General features: G+C 47.0%; 1 protein-coding gene across 4 annotated transcripts in view; it reads right to left on the bottom strand.

Moving 5' to 3' along the window:
- The window catches only part of DNAJC21 (DnaJ heat shock protein family (Hsp40) member C21), a 705789-nt gene that overhangs the window by 237128 nt on the left and 447199 nt on the right, over window positions 1–21462 (bottom strand). For all 4 annotated transcript variants that reach the window (XM_069627111.1, XM_069627112.1, XM_069627113.1 and 1 more), the window contains exons 7-8: window positions 2539–2629; window positions 1596–1757 (exon numbers count right to left, since the gene is read on the bottom strand). In XM_069627111.1, the coding sequence (XP_069483212.1) occupies window positions 1596–1757; window positions 2539–2629 (253 nt within the window). The remainder of the gene's footprint in view (window positions 1–1595; window positions 1758–2538; window positions 2630–21462) is intronic.

The following is a 21462-nucleotide window of genomic DNA, read 5'->3' as shown; positions in this document are numbered from 1 at the left end:
CTAGAAGGACTGCATCGCATGATAAACGGAAGGTGCACTCTGAGGCATCCAGGTATGTTGGCACATTAAAAATAATAAAGTAAATTATAAAGTACATAAGGACAAGCAGGGGTTCACACTCCCTGAAGTGAGAGAATACATGTTCCAGTGACTTGTATCACCTTCCAAGGCTGTACAAAGTCATTTTGTCAGCTCTAAGGCAAAATAAAAAATGTCTGTATTGGGACATTGTGGATTGTTGATGTTTTAGTTGTTGCTGCAGAGGTTATAGAGTTCTTGCATTACAATTCAATTTAAAGCAGTGATTCTTGCTACTCCTCTAAATTTCATCAGATGGGCTCTGTTTTTGCACAACATGCCCTACCAAAGGTCCATCTCCAGTGTCAACACTGCATGTATCTGCGAATAACATAAGAAAAATAAGACATCTTCTTCCCTTCAACACGGCTAAGCACCTAATCTCCTCTTTAGTACTCTCTCGATCTAACTACTGTTTCAGCCTACTCTATGGAATTCCTAACTATGCCTTTTCACCTCTCGATAAAGACCTCAACTTTGCTGTCCATCCACTCTTCGACCTACCCCGCTTCACCATCACCTCCCCAGCCCGTCATCAGTCAGGCTGGTTATCTATGATACAGAGGGGAAAGTATGAACACATTCCAATCCTCTTCGAAACTATACACTGACTTGACCCACCATACCCATTAGCCCATCTCACTCCCACCCATCTCCCTCGTTTCCTACGTTCACCCTTGACGCACCTCCTTGCCACCTCTCATGCCACTTACTCCCACTTGTTTCCGTTCCTGTCCTCTCCTTGCCCCCTTACTCTGGAATGCTCTTCCTATCCACACTACTCCTACTCTTTCTCCATTTAAATCAAACCTCCAAGCTCTTCCCTTTTCTGAATAACCACTTGCTTAGCGTTCTACGCCCCCACATCTCCCTGTTCTCCTCTCTAAAACAACCCCACAGCAATTATCCCTCACCCCTTCATCCTAAAACTGAAGACTTTTTCCACTATTCCGTTTCTATATCATGCTCCACTGTCTTTGTCCCAGGTATATGTTTTGAACCTTTCTGCTCTACAACAAAGAAGAGGCTGGAGGGTAATTGACCGACCCGATTGAGCAGCCTCTCTAAAGGTTACTAACCTTATCTAAAACAACAATGCTTATGGGTCTTTGTTGTTTCAAGAGAGTGTGGGTCGCCTATTCCACTGGAATACTATTCATTAAGTCCAGGAAATGTAGCAAGGTCCGAGTGAGATATGGTTGCAACCCACTGGGTAAAAACAGTCAGCAGACTATAAAAGACAAGGAAAAAGTGAAGGGGACCAAAAGAGGAATATCTTTGTTACAGTAGTATTTAAAATCAGGATTCAATCTGTCATGGAGAACTGAACAAGATATTTTGTATGCCATTGAAGCTTAATGCAAGTATCACCTTAACACCATGTGTTTACCCTCTACACACACTGAAAGTCTACAAATCTGTATCTACAATTGCAAATATCACTTACAACAATTCAAGACCACCATGGGACATGTACGACTAAGCATCATCATATGTATGTTAGAAGAGCAAAGTACTTTAGCTTGGGAGTCTCCTCCAGGTCCTCTTCAACTTCTTCTGTAGCTATGCTATTTTCATTGGTTTGAGGAGCAGAAAACTTCTCCTCCTCTTCTAGAAGCTGTTGCCGAAGCATTGCTACCATCTCACGATGTTTCTTTGACTTTTCATGGTTCTTCATGCTGCAAAGGTTATCAGACATTCATTGTCAAAAATAATAGACAGCTTTACTTAGCAGGAAACTATTCTATTTCATATAACACAATGCATTCTCAGTTACTGCTCATGAAGTTGCATACGGTATATGCACATCAAGGAGAACATTCAAGCAGGTAATTTTATAATTAGAATCTAATAATGGTAACTAGAAAATACAGGAACTACTCCATTAGCCTTACCTTTGCCACTGAACTACAAAATTAAAATAAGCTTCCTTACACTTACACATATATACTTTAAACATTCAAGGATTGGATTTCTTGGATTTACGGGAAGATCACATTCCAAAGCTTGTAGGATATGTTATTATAATAGACAATGGATGGGAATGGAGAAATAACTCCCCCACATATCAAAAGGCAATATAAAAAGACGTTGGTATTGTCAAAGGTCCCTAAAAGTAGAGCACCTTTGCAACACAATTTTAATTCTCCTAACAAATTTGTAACACCAATGATTCAGAGAAAACGTGTTTTAATTTAGTATGAAAAATGCTTTATCTAATGTAACCATAAAAGGGTCCAGATTCACTGGCACATTGTGCATGGGAATGCTTTCTTCCTTTGGTGGCTCTCTTGCTGACAAGAAAGCGCTAAAAATTAAAATAGTTGCAGACCATTATTACCCAGAAATAATCTTTGGGGTTTCAACAAGCTCAATCATAATGTAGTAACTCTGTTATAATTTAATACGTAGTGAAAACTAACTGTGAATAAACAGATTAAGATTGAATGATAAACTCACGCTTTATCTGTTTTCACCGATTTATCACAGGCTGGGCAGTACAGATCGTCAAAAAAGTCAATGTCTTCATCTCCCTCGTCACTTATTTTGTCTAAGAGAACAAGAGGATACATTTTACAAAACAAATTTGATCTCCAAATGCATTCCCCTCGCAACAATGTATATGGTGTGCAAAATTATACCTACTGTACCTGTGGCAACAAATACAGAACTCTAAAACACAAGTATACAGTTATATGTGCCGAACACAGAGCAAGGTAATTACAAATGATTTCAAAACTCACATTATGTATATTCTTTAAATTGATTTCACAAATAGCACCATTTAATTTGCCAGGAAATAAAGCTTTTTTTTTCTCATTTCACACCCATTGACTGAATTCCAGGTGACATCAAACAATAAATTGCACCATTGTCAGATTATATCAGATTATAGTGCAATACCAGGGGTAGGTGGGATAGAGTAGCTGTACAATCAAATTGATTATTGCACATCAAATACAAATAAATGTCCAAATCATCCAATGGTACGTATTAATTTTATAATAGGTTTGGAATAGAATATTAATAACTATAAATAATTGTATGAAACCCACCAACCACAGTCGCAATAGAAATCTAAAATGAGTCCTTATCCTACATTAGTACCTGGCGCAACAAAAGAACAAAAAAGAAACACCTGTGGTTGGCTGGATTCCGAGCCTTATTGCATGGTTATCCCGTTCACGCCGCGGCGTGCAGCTCGCCCCAATCTCTGACAGCATTTTCGTTCCAGAATAGCCACCATGGAAAGGGAGAATGGATTACATGTAGTCCCTTCTCCCTTTCCATTATAGCCATTTTTTTTGTTTACTTTTTTTTCAACTTACTTTTAATGGCCTCCATGGAAGGGGAGAAGGGACTACAAATAGTCCCTTCTCCCCTTCCATGGCATCTATTTTCTTTGTTTACTATGGCCACCATGGAAAGAGAAAACGGACTACATTTTCTGTCCGCAACGGCCATTTAAAAAAAAATGTTTTACTTTTTCCTCCGGCTGCGAAAAGCAACGAGTCTCGCAGTCGGGAAAAAAAAAAAAACATTAGTACCCCGGTCTAATGGGCCGGGGTACTAATGGCAATAAGCCCCTCGACTGCGGCCCATTACCGCCTACGGTAATGCCGCCGGGGCTTTCGTTAACTGTAACTGTGGGCCTCGGGGGGCATTACCTTAGGCGGGAATGGCCCGCAGTCTCTGGGCTTATTGCCACAATAATTAAGAAAGATGTAACCAGGAAGGTATGTTTAGTGTACAAATGTGAGGGTGGAAATCCTAGAGGCCCAGTACTTTTATGTGTCTCACTGGCTGATTTACAGACTCTTTACCAGATGAGTCTTAATTTGAAGCCTCATCAGTGACACACACCTGTGGGTTGCCCTTGAGATTATGTTGGCCCGTAAGGTTAGAGTGATTCAAAGATACCTCATCCTTGCAAGTCGCATCACACGTAACTAACAGGCCCATCTGTTTAGTTACACACATCACCTTCATGAGTCTCTAGGGGGTGCAGCGGACTTAAAACCCCAGTATGAGCTTCACAGATAAACTTTCTTCAATTTGTGTGAAAGGAAACTGATGCCAAGTGAACCTACCTACAATACCAACGAAGGGTAAAGCACAACTACATTTTTAGGCAAGCCTGGCACTAATAAATTCAGTTTGGGCACATTTCGTGTGTTTGTCATTCAAAAGTAACTTTTTGCCCTCCCAAAGTACCTATTTGTTCTCAAAAAATATGTTCTCTATGTTCTCATGCTCTTTAATAGTGGAAAACGCCCTGCTCGCTTGGCATTCTGGACAGATTACTGAGGCCATATGGTGACGACTGACTGCCTCCAAAAGCGAGGCCAGAGAAAGCCAAAAGCTGAACTGCCCAGATACTTGAATGATATCTGGGCTTCCTGAGCAGATTCCAGATCTTGAGTGCTTACAAAAGATGTAGCCAGGGAAAGCGTGAATGTGCTGACCAAACAGTGATTAAGAGTTCCTCCGTAAAGGTAGCTGAATTAGCACTCACATATCAATATTCCTATTTAACCTGGGTGTCTGCTCTATTACTTTGTTCTACGCTGGGATGACGTCTCAAGAGGCCAGAGGGAAACTGCGGATCAGTGCTCCCCTTAACGAGCAGGGTCAGCTTGGTCGAAAAGAACCCCTGATTTCTGAGACGGTTTAGTGCTTTGTATTTATCAGTTAAAGCGAGGCTAGAGCTCGGAAATCCCTGAGCCCCAGTAATAGAGATGGGTCACGACCTACTGTTACAAAACCAAAGGACTAGAAACAACTCTAAAAGTTTGGCAATCCACCAAGTACCTGAAACTTGACCACGAGAGGCCGACCTCTCGTGCTTGGTACCAGAACCACACCATACAAACGGCACAGCCTCACCATAATCTAGCTACAATGATTCCCCTTTACTCTAGCTTAGATCCTTCTGCAGTGGGACTCGAGCATCCTGCATGTCGGCCACAATTAGTTGTGGGTAGCAGAATCACTGCTAAAGAACCAAAGCCTGGCCCTGACCTTTGTGTACACTGACTCACCAAATTTGGAAGCTAGCATTAGCCTGTCACGAATACCAGTTTTGACAACTGAGTTCTATCTCTATCAATGGGCTTAGTTCAACATCGGAGCAAGGTACCTTTGGCACCATATCTCACCTAGCTAATCAGAACATGGTAACGTCGTCCATTCATTTCGGCAGAAAAACACAAAGACAACACAGAATTCTTGAGATCTTCAGATTGCAAATGCACCTCAAATTCGAAAATGATGGGCTTACTAATGCAACTGAATCTACCCCCACATGAGTACAGCTCAATCCCCAGTGCTATCCCATACCTCAAAGGAGAAATCACATCAAGCTTGTCCCATCAAAGGAAGAGACTTACACAGAGAATCACATTGCAACACGCACTGCTTTGCTATATTTGTTGCCTGCTTTTGTGGTTTTTCTTTTGTCTTGCCTCATTTATCGAGCCCTTCTTTATGAACTCAACTTGTTGCTTTGTTTTCTGTCTATTGCCTGGATCTCCTTGCGTTACTCTTATTGCCTGAATTCTTGAAGCCTAACGCAATTGGAGGCTGGGCTTGATGATCTGCTGCTCTGGTGACAGATTACCCCGAGATATTTCCATAGCGAGTTCTATTTGGGTTTGGTCTCACCAGTTAGATCAGCTGTTCCAAAAACTGTTGGAAGTCTCACATCTGGAAGGGGTTGAGCATGTCTCTCTCCATCTATTGACAGAAGAATCTAGGAGTGACCCAGTGAGACTGTTTGCGGACAATGGGATACTTACCGCCAGTTGATTGGATTGAGATAGGAAGTGTGAGGGGTCAGTATTATGAGACTCAAGACTGTGTTTAGTTTTCTCAAGGTTCGACATTTTATTTGAAACAAAATTAGAAAATAAACCCAAACTAAACCTACTCTACCAGGGGGATCCCTACCTAGTCTAGGATCTAAGAGAAAACCTCCTAGCATATGCAAAACTAACGCTCACACTAAACAACAGAAACATTCAGAACAATAAGAAAACAACATAAATAAAAGGTTAACAAACAACCAATATCTTAGATGACTTCTACTTGTCCTGGGTAGATCTCGCTCCCCCAGGAATATCCCAAAGTCAACTTCTTTCAAGGAAAAGAAAGTCTTAAACAAAGTCTTGAAAAGTTCCAAAGAAACAAGTTCACACAAAGAGAAATCCATAGGTTATAGTACCTTCTTCGATGGATGAAAAGATTCCCTTTCCAAGTTCCACAAATAAAATAACAGCACAAATGGGATTCCTGGATAACCTCCTTCCAGGAAAGAATGGGTAAAGTTGAAGACAAAAGTGCTACTTCTGTTTAACAACAACTCTTCTACCATCCTATCTCACTACTAAATGTGGACATGAAACTTTTGGGGAAGATCCTAGCTACTAGGCTGTCGGGTGTATTATTACATCCTGATCAGTGTGGCTTTGTTGGAGGTAGTAATACTGCAATTAATATTTGTCGCCTACATCATGTGATGGATCAGGTTAAGCACTTGGAGGGGGGAATGGCAATGGCCTCTTGGCGCAATGAAAGCGTTTGATTCTCTAGAATGGGAATGGTTGATTAGGGTGTTATTAGCCTATAGATTTGGGGGTAATATCTGCAGTTGGTGGAGTCCGTTATACAATAAGCTGGTGGCGGTGGTGAAGACCAACGCATGCGTGTCACAGCAGTGGACGTTGAGTAGGGGTACACGTCAGGGGTGCCCGATCTCGCCAATTCTGTTCTCCCTGGCATTGGAACCCCTGGCACAGTTCCTCAGGCGGAGATGGGCGAAGCAGGTATTTTGGCGGGAGGGATGCAACATATAGTCGCTATGCACAGATCTGCTGTTGTATGTGGGGAACCCGTAGGACAATATGCCTATGCTGCTTGAGGTGCTGGGGAACTTCCGGAGATTGTCCGGATTCCGGATTAATAAATAAAAGTTGCTTTTATTTCCACCGGGAGGGCTCAGAAACGGGAATTTAGGTGGTCTCCCTGATTGGGGATACGTTGAGAGACGGAGTCATTCAGGTAGTTGGGGATTCAAATCTTTCATGAGATGGGAGGACACGTTTGTGTACAATACGAGAAGCGCGCTCTCTAGGATAGGGGACTCCATCCCGTTTTGGAAGAAGCTGCCGCTGTCGCTAATGGGGATGGTGGCACTCTGCAAAATGGTTATTCTGCCGAGCGCTACTTTATTATTTCACTAACATTCCATATGTGATCAAAAGGGTGTTTTTTAAGATGTTGGATGAGAAAATCAGGGAACTGCTGTGGAATGCGGGGAGGAGGAGGGTGTCGCTAGCGACCCTGCGACGTCCGCGGTCGGATAGGGGGTCTTAATTTACCTGACTATGAGGCATATTTTATGGTAGCACAATTGCAGGTGGTGTTGGAGTGGTGAGACTTTAGAAAATAATTATTTTGGGGCTTGGTAAGGAATCTTCCAGTGGCTAGACGAGGGGTGCAATTGTTGTGGGACACGATACGGGGCAAGTGGGGGACGAACGTGTTTCAGATGTTACAGGAGGTATGGCAGAAGTATTTTAGGAAGATGCACATTGCAGGGTTACATAGTGCGGATTTGCCATGCAGTGCAGACCTGAAGCTACGGCAGATTATTGGAAGGGTAGGCATTGGACGATTATGGGAGAAGGGGGTGCCGGTCTTTAGGGTACCTGTTTGAGGATGGAAGTTTGATGATGTTTGCTGCGTGGAGTGCACGATACAGGGTCTCAAAGGGACATTTTCTGACATACGAAGCGGTGACTAAACAGCTGGCTGCCATATGGAAGGACATACCAGATGAACCGGGTGGTGAAGAATGAGGTTCCATTGGAAGAGCTAGCAGTCAAAAGTAAATGTGAAAAGGAGGGGGGCTGCCAGATATCTGAGAAGGAGTGGACAGAAATGTGGGAACAGGTTTGTAAGGTCTCAAGAAGAACAAGTTACTTAGCCCAGGTAATGTTCTTTTGACTGGACATTCCTCCCATGTATTCCTCATCTTTGATATTCGATATCCAGCATCTGAATTTGTTTTTTCGGCAGAGGGCGCCTTTCGACTCAATGTCCCTCGAGGGCCTCTGTCTCGAAGGTGATGTCATCGAAGGTATATATGGCACTGGCAGTGCCCGTTGGCTTCAGTTCTGTTTTTCTTACAGTAGAAACTACCCGCATAACCACGGTTTTGACAATACTAAGTTTTGAAGGAGCGAAAGCTGTAATTGCATGAAACATTCTACTGTGGGGTAGGTGGGGAGGGCGGTGAGGAATACCTGAGAGGAACATCCAGTCGAAAAGAATGTTACCAGGGGTAAGTAACTTGTTCATCGAATGGATTGTGTCCTCCAACTTATTCCTCATCTTTGATAGACCCCTAAAACAATGTTTGTTTTGGTGGAGGGAGTACGAATTTAGCTTTCAATGGTTTCCATGAACCGAATGGAGGACAGTTTTTCCAAAGATTCTATCCTGACCAAGGAAAGGCTCAAGGCAGTAATGTTTGTGAACGTGTGAATAGTAGTCCATGTAGTTGCCTCCCAAATGATTTTGATCGGTACAACCCTTTGCAGGGCTGTAGATGTAGGATCCTTGCCTGCCAGTCTGTAGAATTCTGAAATTGCCAGAATGAACCATCTGGATAAGGTCTGTTTTGTCACAGCCTGACCCAGCTTGTGGACTGTATAGCCTATTAATAGCTGATCATCAATATAAAGTTTAGATAGTCTAGATATTAAAAAAAACTCAGAGCTTTGCGTGGATCCAATCTATGTAATCTCGCCTCCTCTTTGCCAGGATGAAGTGGAGGATAGAAAGTAGGCAATACAATTTTCTGCCCTACGTGAAAATCAGAAATGATTTTGGGTAAAAATGAAGGCTTAACCATCGGAACAACCCTATCCTTGTGGAAGAACGTAAAGGGTGGCTTGGATGATAGTGTCTGCAATTCACTCAGTCTATGGGCTGAAGTTAATGCTACCAAGACAATGGTTTTAAATGTTAACATCCTTAAAAGACATGATAAAGCAAGGCCCAAAATTAGTTTCCGAAAATTGATCAGCAGAGTTTGCTAATTAAAATGTTCTTGATTAGCAAATAAACCCATTTGGTTAGCAATGTTGTACTAATATGTTTAAAATTACCAGAAGTTATTTGTATCCAAGACATAAAATGAGAATCTATACAGCATTTTTGTGTACTGCTGAAGACAGACATTAGTGAGATGAGCTAGGCCTTGCAAATTTTTTAAGATTCTGCAAGGTTGAGTAACAGTTTACCCACTCAACCTAAGGGAAATGCACTAGACCCATGGCAACGAATGACAACAGATTTAAATGCACCTTCTGTAAAATGGAGCATGTCACCACAAACCCACTTTATTTGGGACACGGCTGCTGCCATTAACAGTGAAACCTTTATTGGAGATTTATTGCAAACAAAGTAAATGTTATATAAAAGTTTCAAACATCCCCTGCAAAATGGTACTCGTACTTCATGAAATCTACTCAACTATGCAAGTACATGAGTAGAATTGGGAACCCTGCATGAGTGGCTGTGAAATGTTACCTGGATCAATGGACACAAATAAATAGTTCTGATACAAAGGCACTGAAAACAGTTTGGCAAGCTCACTCCCGCAGGTTCTAAGATATAATGCAAATCTTAATCAGAGCAAAGCAAATTCTGGATGCTTACTACAGTGCATGGTATTGCAGTATATCAGTAGATGTACAGTCTGGATGGAACTATTGATCACTACTTTGTGTAAACCTCTAGTTAGCTTTGTGTATTCATTATGCAAGAGGAAAGAAAGTAAGAGACTAAGCAAAGTGGATGGCGTAGTAGGCAGAGGACTGGGCAAACTAGGTGGAATATTGTATTTTGCGCCCATCTCACTTTCAGGGTATTTGGTCAAAATCAACAGGGTGATAAGTTAGAATGTAAAGGAGTAGGGGATCAGCTCATGGGTTGAAAACCATCTGCACAGGGGGCGCTGTTGAGCAGCCGAGGAAAATGGCTGCTTAGCCCGAGAGCTCTGTTACTGCCCACCAGAATCTGCTATCTTTCGGCGCTAATCCACTGCATCTCAGGCCAGTACTACAACGATTCTTTATCTGACACTTCTCTCTGTGTGCGACCGAAATTTGGGAGGAAAGCGCTGCCTGGAACTGCCGTAACCCACGCCGGGGCCTGCGGCGCCGCGCGCCCTCTGGGCGGAGGCCTGGCTGTGCCCGCTCGCCGGTGGCGCTGCGGCCTCTGATTCCTGTGCGACACCGTCGCGGGCTCCCTGCGACGCCTTCTCAGTGATCCGATCTCCTGCTGGTGCCCTGTGGGACAGGACCTCTCACCGCCTAATGCCCTGCCCCCAGCTCCGCGGCGGAGTCCATTGTCCGGAGGCGTCCGGGGCTGAGAGGTGACCTGATCGGCTGCTGCCGCTGCGGGCTGGGTTGTGGCCCCTGTGCCCGTGCATAGACACGCCCCCCGCGCTACGAAACCCGGGGGCCGCGCACACCATACCACGCTCCACTCCTCGGCAGCGGCTGCCGCTTCGGCCCGCTGAGGCCATGGACCCTTTAACCCCTCAGAGGACCTGCCGGCACGGCCCCCGGACACTCCTGAGTTGCGGACACTGCTGCCACGATCCGGGGAGCGGGACACCTGCCTCCGGACCTCCCGCGGCCCCTGCGCCTCGTTGGCCATCCACCGCCCGTGTGCATGCGGTGAGGCGGCCAGGTGCTGCTTCCCCGACGGCTGCCAGGACTTAGCAGCGCGTCGATCAGCTCCGCGCACGGCGGGCTGGGCTGGAGCCCCCCCGCGTGGAGGAGCGGAGGCCCTGGAGGCTTCACTGGAGAGCCGCGCTCGCTGTCGCTTGGGTCCCAGAGGATCCGTGCTTTCTCCAACGGACAGGCTCGTCACTTGAGCGGCTCCCCCCCATGGCTCTCTGGGAGAAAGGGCCCATAACACCGCCGAAGTTCTACCAACGCGGACCCCCCGTGACACGCCTGGACAGAAACGCTGGCCCCGTCGCACGACCCTCAGCCTGGAAGAACCGCTGCCTGCTACAGCCCCCCCGCGCCTCATCTGGTCCAGGCCCAGCTAGGTGGAGCGCTGCCCTCTGGGGGTGCGGCCATACTCGGAGAACATACGGGTCTAGCCGCCCTAAAGGCTGCAAGGTGGGTGTTTAGGGCTGCATATACCCCCCTGCTTGTTCCTGTGGCGGGCCCCCACCCTACTCGTGCCTTAGCTAGCACGCTCATAACACCTACGGTGGGACTGTCTCTTGACTCTCTCTGCCAACGGGGCTTGGACACCCATTAGCTGTTCTCACTACGGATCTGCTAACCTTGGGGCGCTGCCGGTGGGGGAACCGCCCCACTTCCTCTACTTGCATAGCTGGGAACAGTGTCACCCCTTCAACCCGTATGTGACCCCCCATTTGACTCACTATCAGCTCGACGCCCCGCGGGCTCAAGCACATGTCAAAGTGTCATCACTCACACAGAACTGGCCGAACCTTCCCCAGTTCTTTCTAACTGTGAGGCCCACGGCCCCCACGAGGTCTGCACTGAGTTTGGCCCTACACATCCCCCCCCCTGGCTGGTCTCTGCCCACGGCCGCTCCGCCTCATCGCCTTGCCAAACTGCCATTCTTCACCCAGTCGGGACAATGCCGGCCCCACTGAACCTAAGCCACCCACTAACGGCAACTGCTGACCTACCATCATCCTCCTCGCGAGGACCCAACCGGCGGACGCCGACAATCCTACCAATCAGACGGTGCTCTCCACCACAGCAATGTCCAACAGAGCACGGGGTGCTAACAAAGTAGGAGCCATGGACAAGTTTACAAAGGTGGCGCCTAGGGCGGAACAGGCGTCCTCCTCGGCAGCACATGAAGATGGCCAGGTCCTGCCGGACCCCCCGCAACCAGACTTAGCTGCAATGATGGAATCCATGGCCAAGAACTTTGCAGCCTTTCATGAAAAACTAGATGATATCAATGCGAATGTAGCCTCCTTGAGAGCTAAGCTTGACCAACATGGGGCCAGGATCACTGAGACGGAGCAAAGAATAGGTACCAATGAGGACAACATCCATACCCTACAAAACACAGTCACAGAGCTCGTCCGTGACATGAAACAGGTCAAAGCCAAGAACGATGACCTCGAATCGAGGTCACGAAGAAATAACATTTGCATAGTGGGAGTTCCCGAATCTGCTTTAAAGGGCCGCATGGAACTCGCGGTCGAGCAACTCATGAAAGACCTCCTTGACAATCCCGAGCTCTCGCCATTCTTTATGGTCGAAAGAGCGCATCGCTCACTGGCACTCCGGCCTAAACCAGCACTTCCCCAGGCCAATAATTGCAAAACTACTAAGCTATAAGGACAGAGACCACATACTCCGATTGGCCAGAGAAAAAGGGGAACTGAGGCTGGACTCGCAAATCATCAGGTTTTTCCCTGACTTCTCAGTGGGGGTGCAGATGGAGAGACGCCGATTCAGCAGGGTGAAGAAAATGCTAAGAGATAGGAAAATTGAATACTCTATGCTTTTCCCTGCTCGACTTAAATTCATCCATCGCAACAAAAGCTACTTCTTTACGGTCCCCGACGAGGCTGTTAAATTCATCAAGGCGCAGGTCCCGCTGGCGGATCCCCCAGGGGATCCGATGGACAACGACTAATACCATGACTCCCAGGCCCCTACGGTACACTCCATTGGCCGCGGTAGATCAAGCGTCTGCTCCCCAGGTGAGCTGATGCTCTCCCCCTCAACGCCCCATATCAGGCCCAACGCAGCCCAGCATCACCACATCAAGAATACAGCTCCTTGAGGGGGAAAAATTCCCTAACCAACCTGTCTATAACGCCACGTACGGGGCCTGAACTTCGACACCCTGTCTGTTCTATCATACACTGACCTAGGGTGGTACCAGCTTGGACTTCGCTACCCTAGAACATGAGTATCCTCTCCTTGTAACCTCAGTTTCATCAGCCAGAAAAAATTGACTAATGATGTATCATCATAGAACGCTTTAACTAAGGTGGGCCGGACGGCAACAGCAGCCCCCACTGCAGCTGCAATGCCGCTTAAGGCGAAGTGTTTGTCTTCAAGCCCCAGTTGGGCTATTTCTCAGGCGTTGCCGAGTTGGGGATGGCACGCAATTTGTTCCAAGGGTGGGTATCAATGCACTGTTAGTTTCTACTGGGCAGTGAGGGTGGGGGGTGGGGAAATTGGGGTTTGTTATACACAAAATGGCAGGATGGTTGTGTCTGGTTTTAAAGGGTGGCGGTTTCGCGCCATAGCAGCACTCATGGCGATAATCAGAGACGGATTCCATATCAGGGATGTTCCTTAAATTTTTAGCATGGCTATTAGAGTGATGACGTGGAATGTTCGGGGACTGACCAATTTTACAAAGTCTCGTAGGATAACGACATATGCACAAAGACATGGGTCAAAGTACTCCTATTGCAGGAGACACACGCCCAACACCGATTCCCCTGAATTTATAGACGCAGTGTCTACCATCCTTGAGAGATATGTAGACGTCCCCATTATTTGGGGAGGAGACATGAACCTTATACTCGATAATGCCCTAGACAGAACGACCACTACCCGCAGGCCCACAACCCACGCTGCCAAGCGACTCCACACTCACATGAGAGCTTTGAATCTACACGATGTTTGGAGAACACTCCATTCCCTGGAGAGAGACTATACTTTCTATTCTACGGTACACGATAGCTCCTCAAGAATAGATCTGTTCCTCATGTCTGGCAACCTGATGGGCAGAGTCACGGATGTCACGATTCTCGCACGCACGCTCGCTGACCACTCTCCCGTGCTGCTACAGATTCAACTGGGTACTACACCTGTGGCCCGACCCACCTGGCGCTTTAAATCTGACGCCCTATCTGACATCATTTTTAAGGTTGAGATACTAGCAGATATAAACACGTTCTTTGAAAACAACAACACATCCGACACACACCGAAGGGACCTGCTGGGAGGCATGCAAAGTGTACATCAGAGGGATGTGTATCTCAAGGGAAGCCGGGGTCCTCAAAGCCATAAGGCAGGCCTTAAACAACTCCGAAACTAAACTCAAAATCCTAGAACAAGAGTACGCTTCCAAACCAGCTCCAGCAACCCTAGCAAAGATTAGAATAGAACTGGAACAATTTGAGACACATGCCCTAAGTGAGGTGAGATACTTTGCCCGCCCCGTGGCCGCCCATAGGTATGGTGAGGGGGATAGACCGGGTAGAACCCTGGCTAAATTGGTGCGGGCGGAGGGAGGCAGGACCCGAATAGATAGTATTATTGATGAAAAGGGTTTAAGACATTGGTCGGACCAAGCCATCCTTGATACTTTTGCCAGCTTTTATGCCAACCTGTATGGCCCCCAGCCTGAACACACAGCCCATGACCTGGATGACCTGCTAGAATCCATTCCCATGACTCTCATCTCCCAGAACACCAGGGAACTTTTGGATGCCCCTGTTTACCTTAGATGAGATAGTCCAGGTAATCTCAGATCTCCCTAAGAATAAGGCTCCGGGCCCCGACGGGCTCACATCCGAGTTCTACCAGGAACATGTCGCCATCCTAGCGCCTGCACTGCATGGGGTCTGGACCGAATCACTTCGATCAAACACCCTCCCCCTCTCTTTAAGAGAAGCCCTAATTACAGTTTTCCCCAAACCAGGTAAACCCCCAGACGAATGTGGATCCTACAGACCCCTGTCGCTCATCAACACAGACATGAAGATAATCGCTAATAGGTTCCTCCCATTCATGCCCCATCAAGTGGATTCGTCCCTGGTCGCTCTACAGCCCTTAACATCCGTCGTCTCTTTAATGTGCTGTCCAGAATTGATCCGAAAGCTGACGCAGTGGCGGTCACACTAGACGCCCAAAAAGCATTTGACATGGTCTCATGGCAATACTTATGGGCCGTGCTGGAAAAAATGGGAATAGGGCCAAATATGATTTCCTATATAAAACTACTATATACAGGACCATCGGCTAGGATGCTAGTCAACTCTGTCCCCTCCTCTCCCTTTGAGCTACACAGAGGTACCCGACAGAGATGTCCATTCTCCCCCATCCCTTTTGCGCTCGCCATTGAACCCATGGCCGATTATGTCAGGGACCGACGCACCCACAAGGGCATTCGCCTACGGGATGCGCCGGAAATCTTTTCACTATACGCGGATGACGTACTTCTATACGTCAGAAGACCCTCCACATACTTGGACCCCATTATTCGAGACATAACAAAAATAGGCACGTACTCCGGCTTCACCATCAACTACTCTAAATCGGAAATTTTCCCTCTCACTAAAGCAACTCAGCAACCGTCATGCGAATTCCCCCTACGCTGGTCCCCGGGTGGCATTAAATACCTCGGAGTGCAGGTGTCACTGGCCAAAGCCTCCTTATTGGCGGACAACTACGAAGCAACGGCACAGCTCATCGAATCCAAGATGCTAAAATGGCGCAACCTCCCACTATCCCTTGCAGGCAGACTCTCATTAATAAAAATGATTGCGGTCCCCAAGCTCCTTTATATATTCGCTTATGTACCAGCGTGGCCCGGGAAGCAATACTTCAAGAGGCTACACATGGCGTTTACCCAATTTGTCTGGCACTCCGGAGCGGTTCGCAAGAAGTGGCAATATATGACTTTGCCTTATGAAAAAGGGGGTTTCACGGCCCTAGATCTAACACTGTACTGGAACGCTGCACACTGGTACACGCACCTAAACCGGTCTCCACACGTTAAACTAGAGAAATTGGCAGGGGATGGCACCAACATAATGACCTTACTATTATACTGCACACTCCACAAGGACGCTCCATCAGACACGGTGGCCATCACAATCAGAGCATGGAAGAGTATTCTTCATTCTAATCAAGAGCAACCCCCATATTATAAATGGCTCCCCATATGGCAATTTCCCGGACTTCCCCCCCCCACACACGATCAACATCTCTCTCAACATTGGGAAAACCTGGGCTATCGTGCCCTGACTGACCTGTACCCAGATGACACATTTATCACCCCTCACACATGGCGCCCCGGGCTCTCTAACTCTGCGCTCGACCTGCTGCAATACTATAGGCTGAGAGCAGCGGTATGTGTAATGTGGCCCTCGTTTTCAGAGGAGCCCTCAGACTCACCTGAACTCCAATACATAGCAAACTCTGCAGGCGGCAGGGGCATAATATCCTCCCTGCACAAAATGCAGATGGGAAAACTAGAGAATATATACCCCAAACCACGGGAGGCATGGGCCAGAGAGCTTGAAACGGTAATCACCGAAGAAATGTGTGCACACACGCGCAAAGTCTCACTTAATGCCAGGTTCCGCTGTATACAATACAAACTTCTCAACAGGCTCTATTATATGCCTCACAGAGTAGCGAAATTCACACACATCCCGAGTCATACATGCCCGAAATGTAAATTGGGCGAGGCAGATCATGTACATAGGGTTTGGTCCTGTGCTGCGCTAAATACGTTTTGGACGGAAGTGACAAAGGCGCTCTCAGAGATAATTGGGTCCCCAGTAGAGCTTGACCCACTAGCCTTGCTGTTCGGAATCTGGGCTGGGGAAAATGAAAGGAAAATGTCAACATTTTTAGATGTAAGTGCCATTGTCGCTAAAAGATGCATATTACAGTGTTGGAAGCGTCGTACCCCCCCCACCCTCAATATGTGGTTGAAAGCCCTCACCTGGGTACAAATGTGCGAAGAGGAGTACATCGGATCCTTGTCCATGCCTTCCCGCCCAAAAAATGTGTGGTCGGAATTCTGCAGTTATTTGAACAGCATGGAAGAGGTCGAGTGGAACTCCACTCCCCCATCAGCCCAGTCTAACTCACCATGAGAAATGACTCTTTCGTGCTATTCCACAATTTCAACCCTCCCCAATCTGAAATGTTTGTAAGAGTTATGATGTAATGCATATACGTGCTATTATGTTTGCTTGTCTCTGCGCAGTCTGTGCTGTACCTATCTCAACCCTCAATCTTCTGCCAATAAACAAATGTTTAAAAAAAAAAAAAAAAAGAAAACCATCTGCACAGATGTATGCACCCAGCAAATAAAGAACTGGGTTTGCCATCAAAAGCATGTGGCATGTGACCATTTACATTTTCTAAAGTGTTCACATCAGTGTGATGCATCTTGCCCAACAAAATGAAATCCAGTTGACAATATGGGCCTCATTACGAGTTAGCCGGTCCGGTACCGGCACTGTTTTCCGGACCGGCTAACTCTGAGTTATGTGGCCGTGTGGTGTTCCAACCGCCAGGTCTGACCTGGCGGGCGGAATGCCACCGGACGCACATGGACGTGGAAACACGGACACCATTACTACATGGTGCCGGTGTTTCCACTGTCCCCATTCCCGTGGAGTCCTATAGGACTCCACGGGAATGGGGAGTAACGAAATGCTGGCTCCGGAAGTACTGGACTACCAGGGCCGTAATGCTCCAGTGATTCCGGCAAGTCCGGAGCCAGTAAATCCCCATGAGTCCGGCGGCGGCAGCATGCCGGTTTCACCGGCATGGGTACCTCCGGACTCGTAATGAGTCCCTATGAAATTAAGATACACTAACCTAAATTGTACTGTCAAACATGGAGACAATTCAGTGTTTTTCACAGTAGCAAAACTGTAATCATGCATTTTATAACTCCTTATATTTTTAGGAACGGAATTTCAGGACTGTCTTTTAAAAACAAAGAAAGTTAACACATACTTTTCTTTGCCAGGCATGATATAGTTAGCTTAATGAAAGTATCATCCCAATGACTTCTGGTTTGCAATTATTAGAAAGAAAAAAAGAAAAAAAACTTGCCTAGCACTCCCACAAAGGCCTTTGGCACTGAGTGGAGATGAGTACTGCTGCTCTTTCTCCATTATCCCCTTTGAACTTGCAGTGAAAAGAGGGTACAGAGAGCCCTGCGGGTAAGAGAGGAATACAGGGTGAGCAGTGTTTTCATTGAACAGGAAAACTTTACAGAACTGCATAGAAAATTGTTATGCAACACTGCTTATTGTATGCATTTTAAAAGGTTCAAAGGGTGCACACATTTAGATATTTTATTATCAGATTAAGGTCCCAAACTGGAACCTGGAAAGGAGATGGGGGTGAGGGGGACACATTGGTGAGTCCCTTTAGAAATGGTCTCACCAGTGGGACTTGGAAATATGAACATTCTTCTGACGAGCGCTTAAAGATGGATAGCGCCGCCAAATAGCCCTTAATTGTTCCAACCTGGAGCCCCAGATTGGCTAAGGATAGTAGAGAAGATAACACTTCTTGTGTTTTGCATAGAAAAGGGCTTACATTCTTGTCTTTGCACCAATTGCAAAATTTGTTCAAACAGCAACGGTACACAGACTTTGCTGCTGGCCTTCTGGCTGAAAGCAAAATCTCCATTACATCATCCGCGAGGTCCCAATCCTTTTAACTCAGCCTCACAGAAACCATACGTGAAGTCTGAGTGTCTTGACCTCTGGATGGAGAACCTGACCCTCCTCTTGTGAGAGAAGGTCCTCTCTTAGTGAAATACGTATTGGAGGGCAGATAGACATGTCCAGAAGGTCCGGGTACCACGTCCTCCTGGCCCAATTCGGGGAAATTAGGATCATGCGTTTCCCGAACTGTCTCAACCTCCTGATTACATGAGGAATGACGGACTGGAGGGAACGCGTACAGGAGTGGAAACTCCCAGTCCACTACGAACGCGTCCCCTAGAGTTCCTCTTGGAGGAAATTCCCTGGAGAAGTACAGTTCGCGCTTACTGTTGACACTGGTTGCGAACAGATGCACTTGAGGGGTTCCCCAAAGGGTGAAGATCTCTTGAAGTACTTTCTGAGCTAGCTCCCACTTGTGGGAGACTGTGCTCTGCCTGCTCAAGAGTATCCGCCTCCGCGTTCTCCTCTACGGCTAGGTGGTAGAGAACTGCTGATAGAGAGATTCCTTCTTGAATTGCCCAGTACCAGAGCTGCATTGCCTCTCTGCACAGTAGTATTGACCCTACACCTCCTCTCTTGTTGAGGTAGTACTAACTGTGTTCTCCGTCATTATCAGGACATTCTTTCCACGTACAGAGGGCAGAAAAGCCTTCCAAGATGGAATGCCCGCAGCTCCAAAAGATTTATGTGTAGTTCGGACTCTGATGGAGACCAACGACTGCTGATTGTCAGATCGTTGGCGTGGGCTCCCCACCCTGTGAGTGAGGCATCCGTCAGTACTGTTATCTCCGGCCATGGTTGCCAAAAAGTATCTCCCTTCAGAATGTTGTCCTCGCAGGCCCACCACAAAAGTTCCTGTGCGACACTGCATGGAACCTGAATTAGGTCTGACATGTTTCCTGAGAACTGGGACCACTGTGTCCTGAGGGCCCATTGAGGGGACCTCATGCTAAGGTGAGCCTCTGGCACCAGAAAAATGCAGGTTGCCATGGGCCCGAGCAACCCCAAAAAGAATCGACGGCCGGGAGACAATAGGCACCCTGAAATTTGGAGACCATCTGTAGAATGTCTTGAGCCCTCGCCTCGGGTGGCAGGCTCTTTCCCAAGGATGTATCCAGTAAAGCCACAATGAATTGGAGCTTTTGAGAAGGTGTGATATGGGACTTCTTGTAATTGAGGGAGAAGCCCAGTCTGTGAAGAGAGTGGCAGGTGATGTTGAGATGATCCAGGACTTGTTCGGGAGAACGTGCCCTGATCAGCCAATCGTCCAGGTAGGGGGGAGACATGAATCTCCCCCTCTCCGGAGACTCGCTGCCACCACCACCATCAGTTTGGTGAAAACCCTTGGGTGAAGGTCAGCCCGAATGGCAGAACGCGAAACTGATCATGAGAACGGAGGACAGCGAATCTCGGGTATTTTCTGTGCTCGAGATGGATTGGCACATGGAAATAAGCATCCTGAAGGTCCAATGCCACCATCCAATCCTGGAGTTGGAGTGCCTGAAGGATCTGAGAAAGAGTGACCATCTTGAATTTGTCTTCCTGAGGAACTTGTTCAAGTATCTCAAATCCAAGATGGGTCTCAGTCCTCTGTCCTTCTTGGGTATTAGGAAATAAGGAGAGTACCATCCCTTGTTGCATTCCGCTACAGGGAACCAGTTCTATATCGCCTTTCTCTAGCAGGGTCAACATTTCCTGCACAAGGAGCAGATCTGACACCCTCAAAGAGTGGCTCCCCGGTGGATGGTTCGGAGGTCTCTAAATGAAAGGAAGGCAGTAACCGTGGGCTATAGTTTCCAATGACCAAGAATTGGAAAATAATGTCTTTCCAGTCTTTCAGCGGCTGAGACAGCTTGACTACATTGGAGTTTTTTAACTCAAGACCGCAGAGAAGTTTTGAGGCTGCTGATGCAGTGGCTGTTGTTAAGGATGCTCTGCTTGAGCTGGCTTTGCACCTCTTCCTCGTCCACCACGAGGGAATCTTCTTTGGCCTCTTTGACCAGCCATTCCTCTCGCTCTGCCAACTGAGTAGTCGCGAAAAGATCTACCCTTCCAAGGCTGCCCACTGGGGCGAAAAGGCTGAGGATTTGGCTGCCGCCTTTGAGGTCTGCAACTTCAAGGCTTTCGTCAGAGTTGTTGCCAAAAATGTGAGACCCACCAAAAGGCATGTTGAGGAGTCTGGATTGCACATCAGGCGTACATCCCGACTTCCTAAACCACGCAAATCTGCGTATTACGGTGCTTGTTGCCATGGCTCTGCTGTCAGCAGAATCCAGACCCGATTGAAGAGAATCGCACATGGCTTCCTTGCCGTCTCTAACAATAGCTAAAACCCAGCCCCCCCCCCCTCGGGAATGTGCTCTGCCGCCATGGAAATACAGTCCCATAGAGTGAATGAGAATGGTGCTAGGGCACATGTGTGATTGGCCAATTTAAGAGCCATGCTCCCTACAGAAAGTACTTTTCTTGCCCATCCATGTACTCTCTTGTAATCCCTATCTGGAGTGATAGTTGGATAAGCTGACTGCTTGGAAGTTGCGGTAGCTGCCTGTACCACCAGACTCTCTGGAGTGTTTCTTTTAATAAGTAGTCAGGGTCACTACTAGAAGGGTGGTATTTTTTGGTCAAGTTTTTGTTTACTGCCGGATTTGTTTCTGGCCTCTCCCATTTTGCTGCCACCCACCCTTTTTTGGAAAGCGATATGAAATGGTAAAATAGGATCCATTTGCAGACCCTTATCACGTATGTCCGTCAGATCATCCTACTCAAAGGGGAGGGTTGGCTTACTCCACTCCAAAAAGTCTACAACTTTAGACATTGGTTGTCTATATGAAGCATGCTCACTAGCTTTAGGT

Source organism: Ambystoma mexicanum, chromosome 6p (assembly GCF_040938575.1).
Source record: "Ambystoma mexicanum isolate Mex_15411 chromosome 6p, UKY_AmexF1_1, whole genome shotgun sequence".
Taxonomy (NCBI): Eukaryota; Metazoa; Chordata; class Amphibia; order Caudata; family Ambystomatidae; genus Ambystoma; species Ambystoma mexicanum.
Note: the sequence above shows the minus strand (reverse complement) of the source record. Positions and strands in the feature narration are given on the sequence as shown.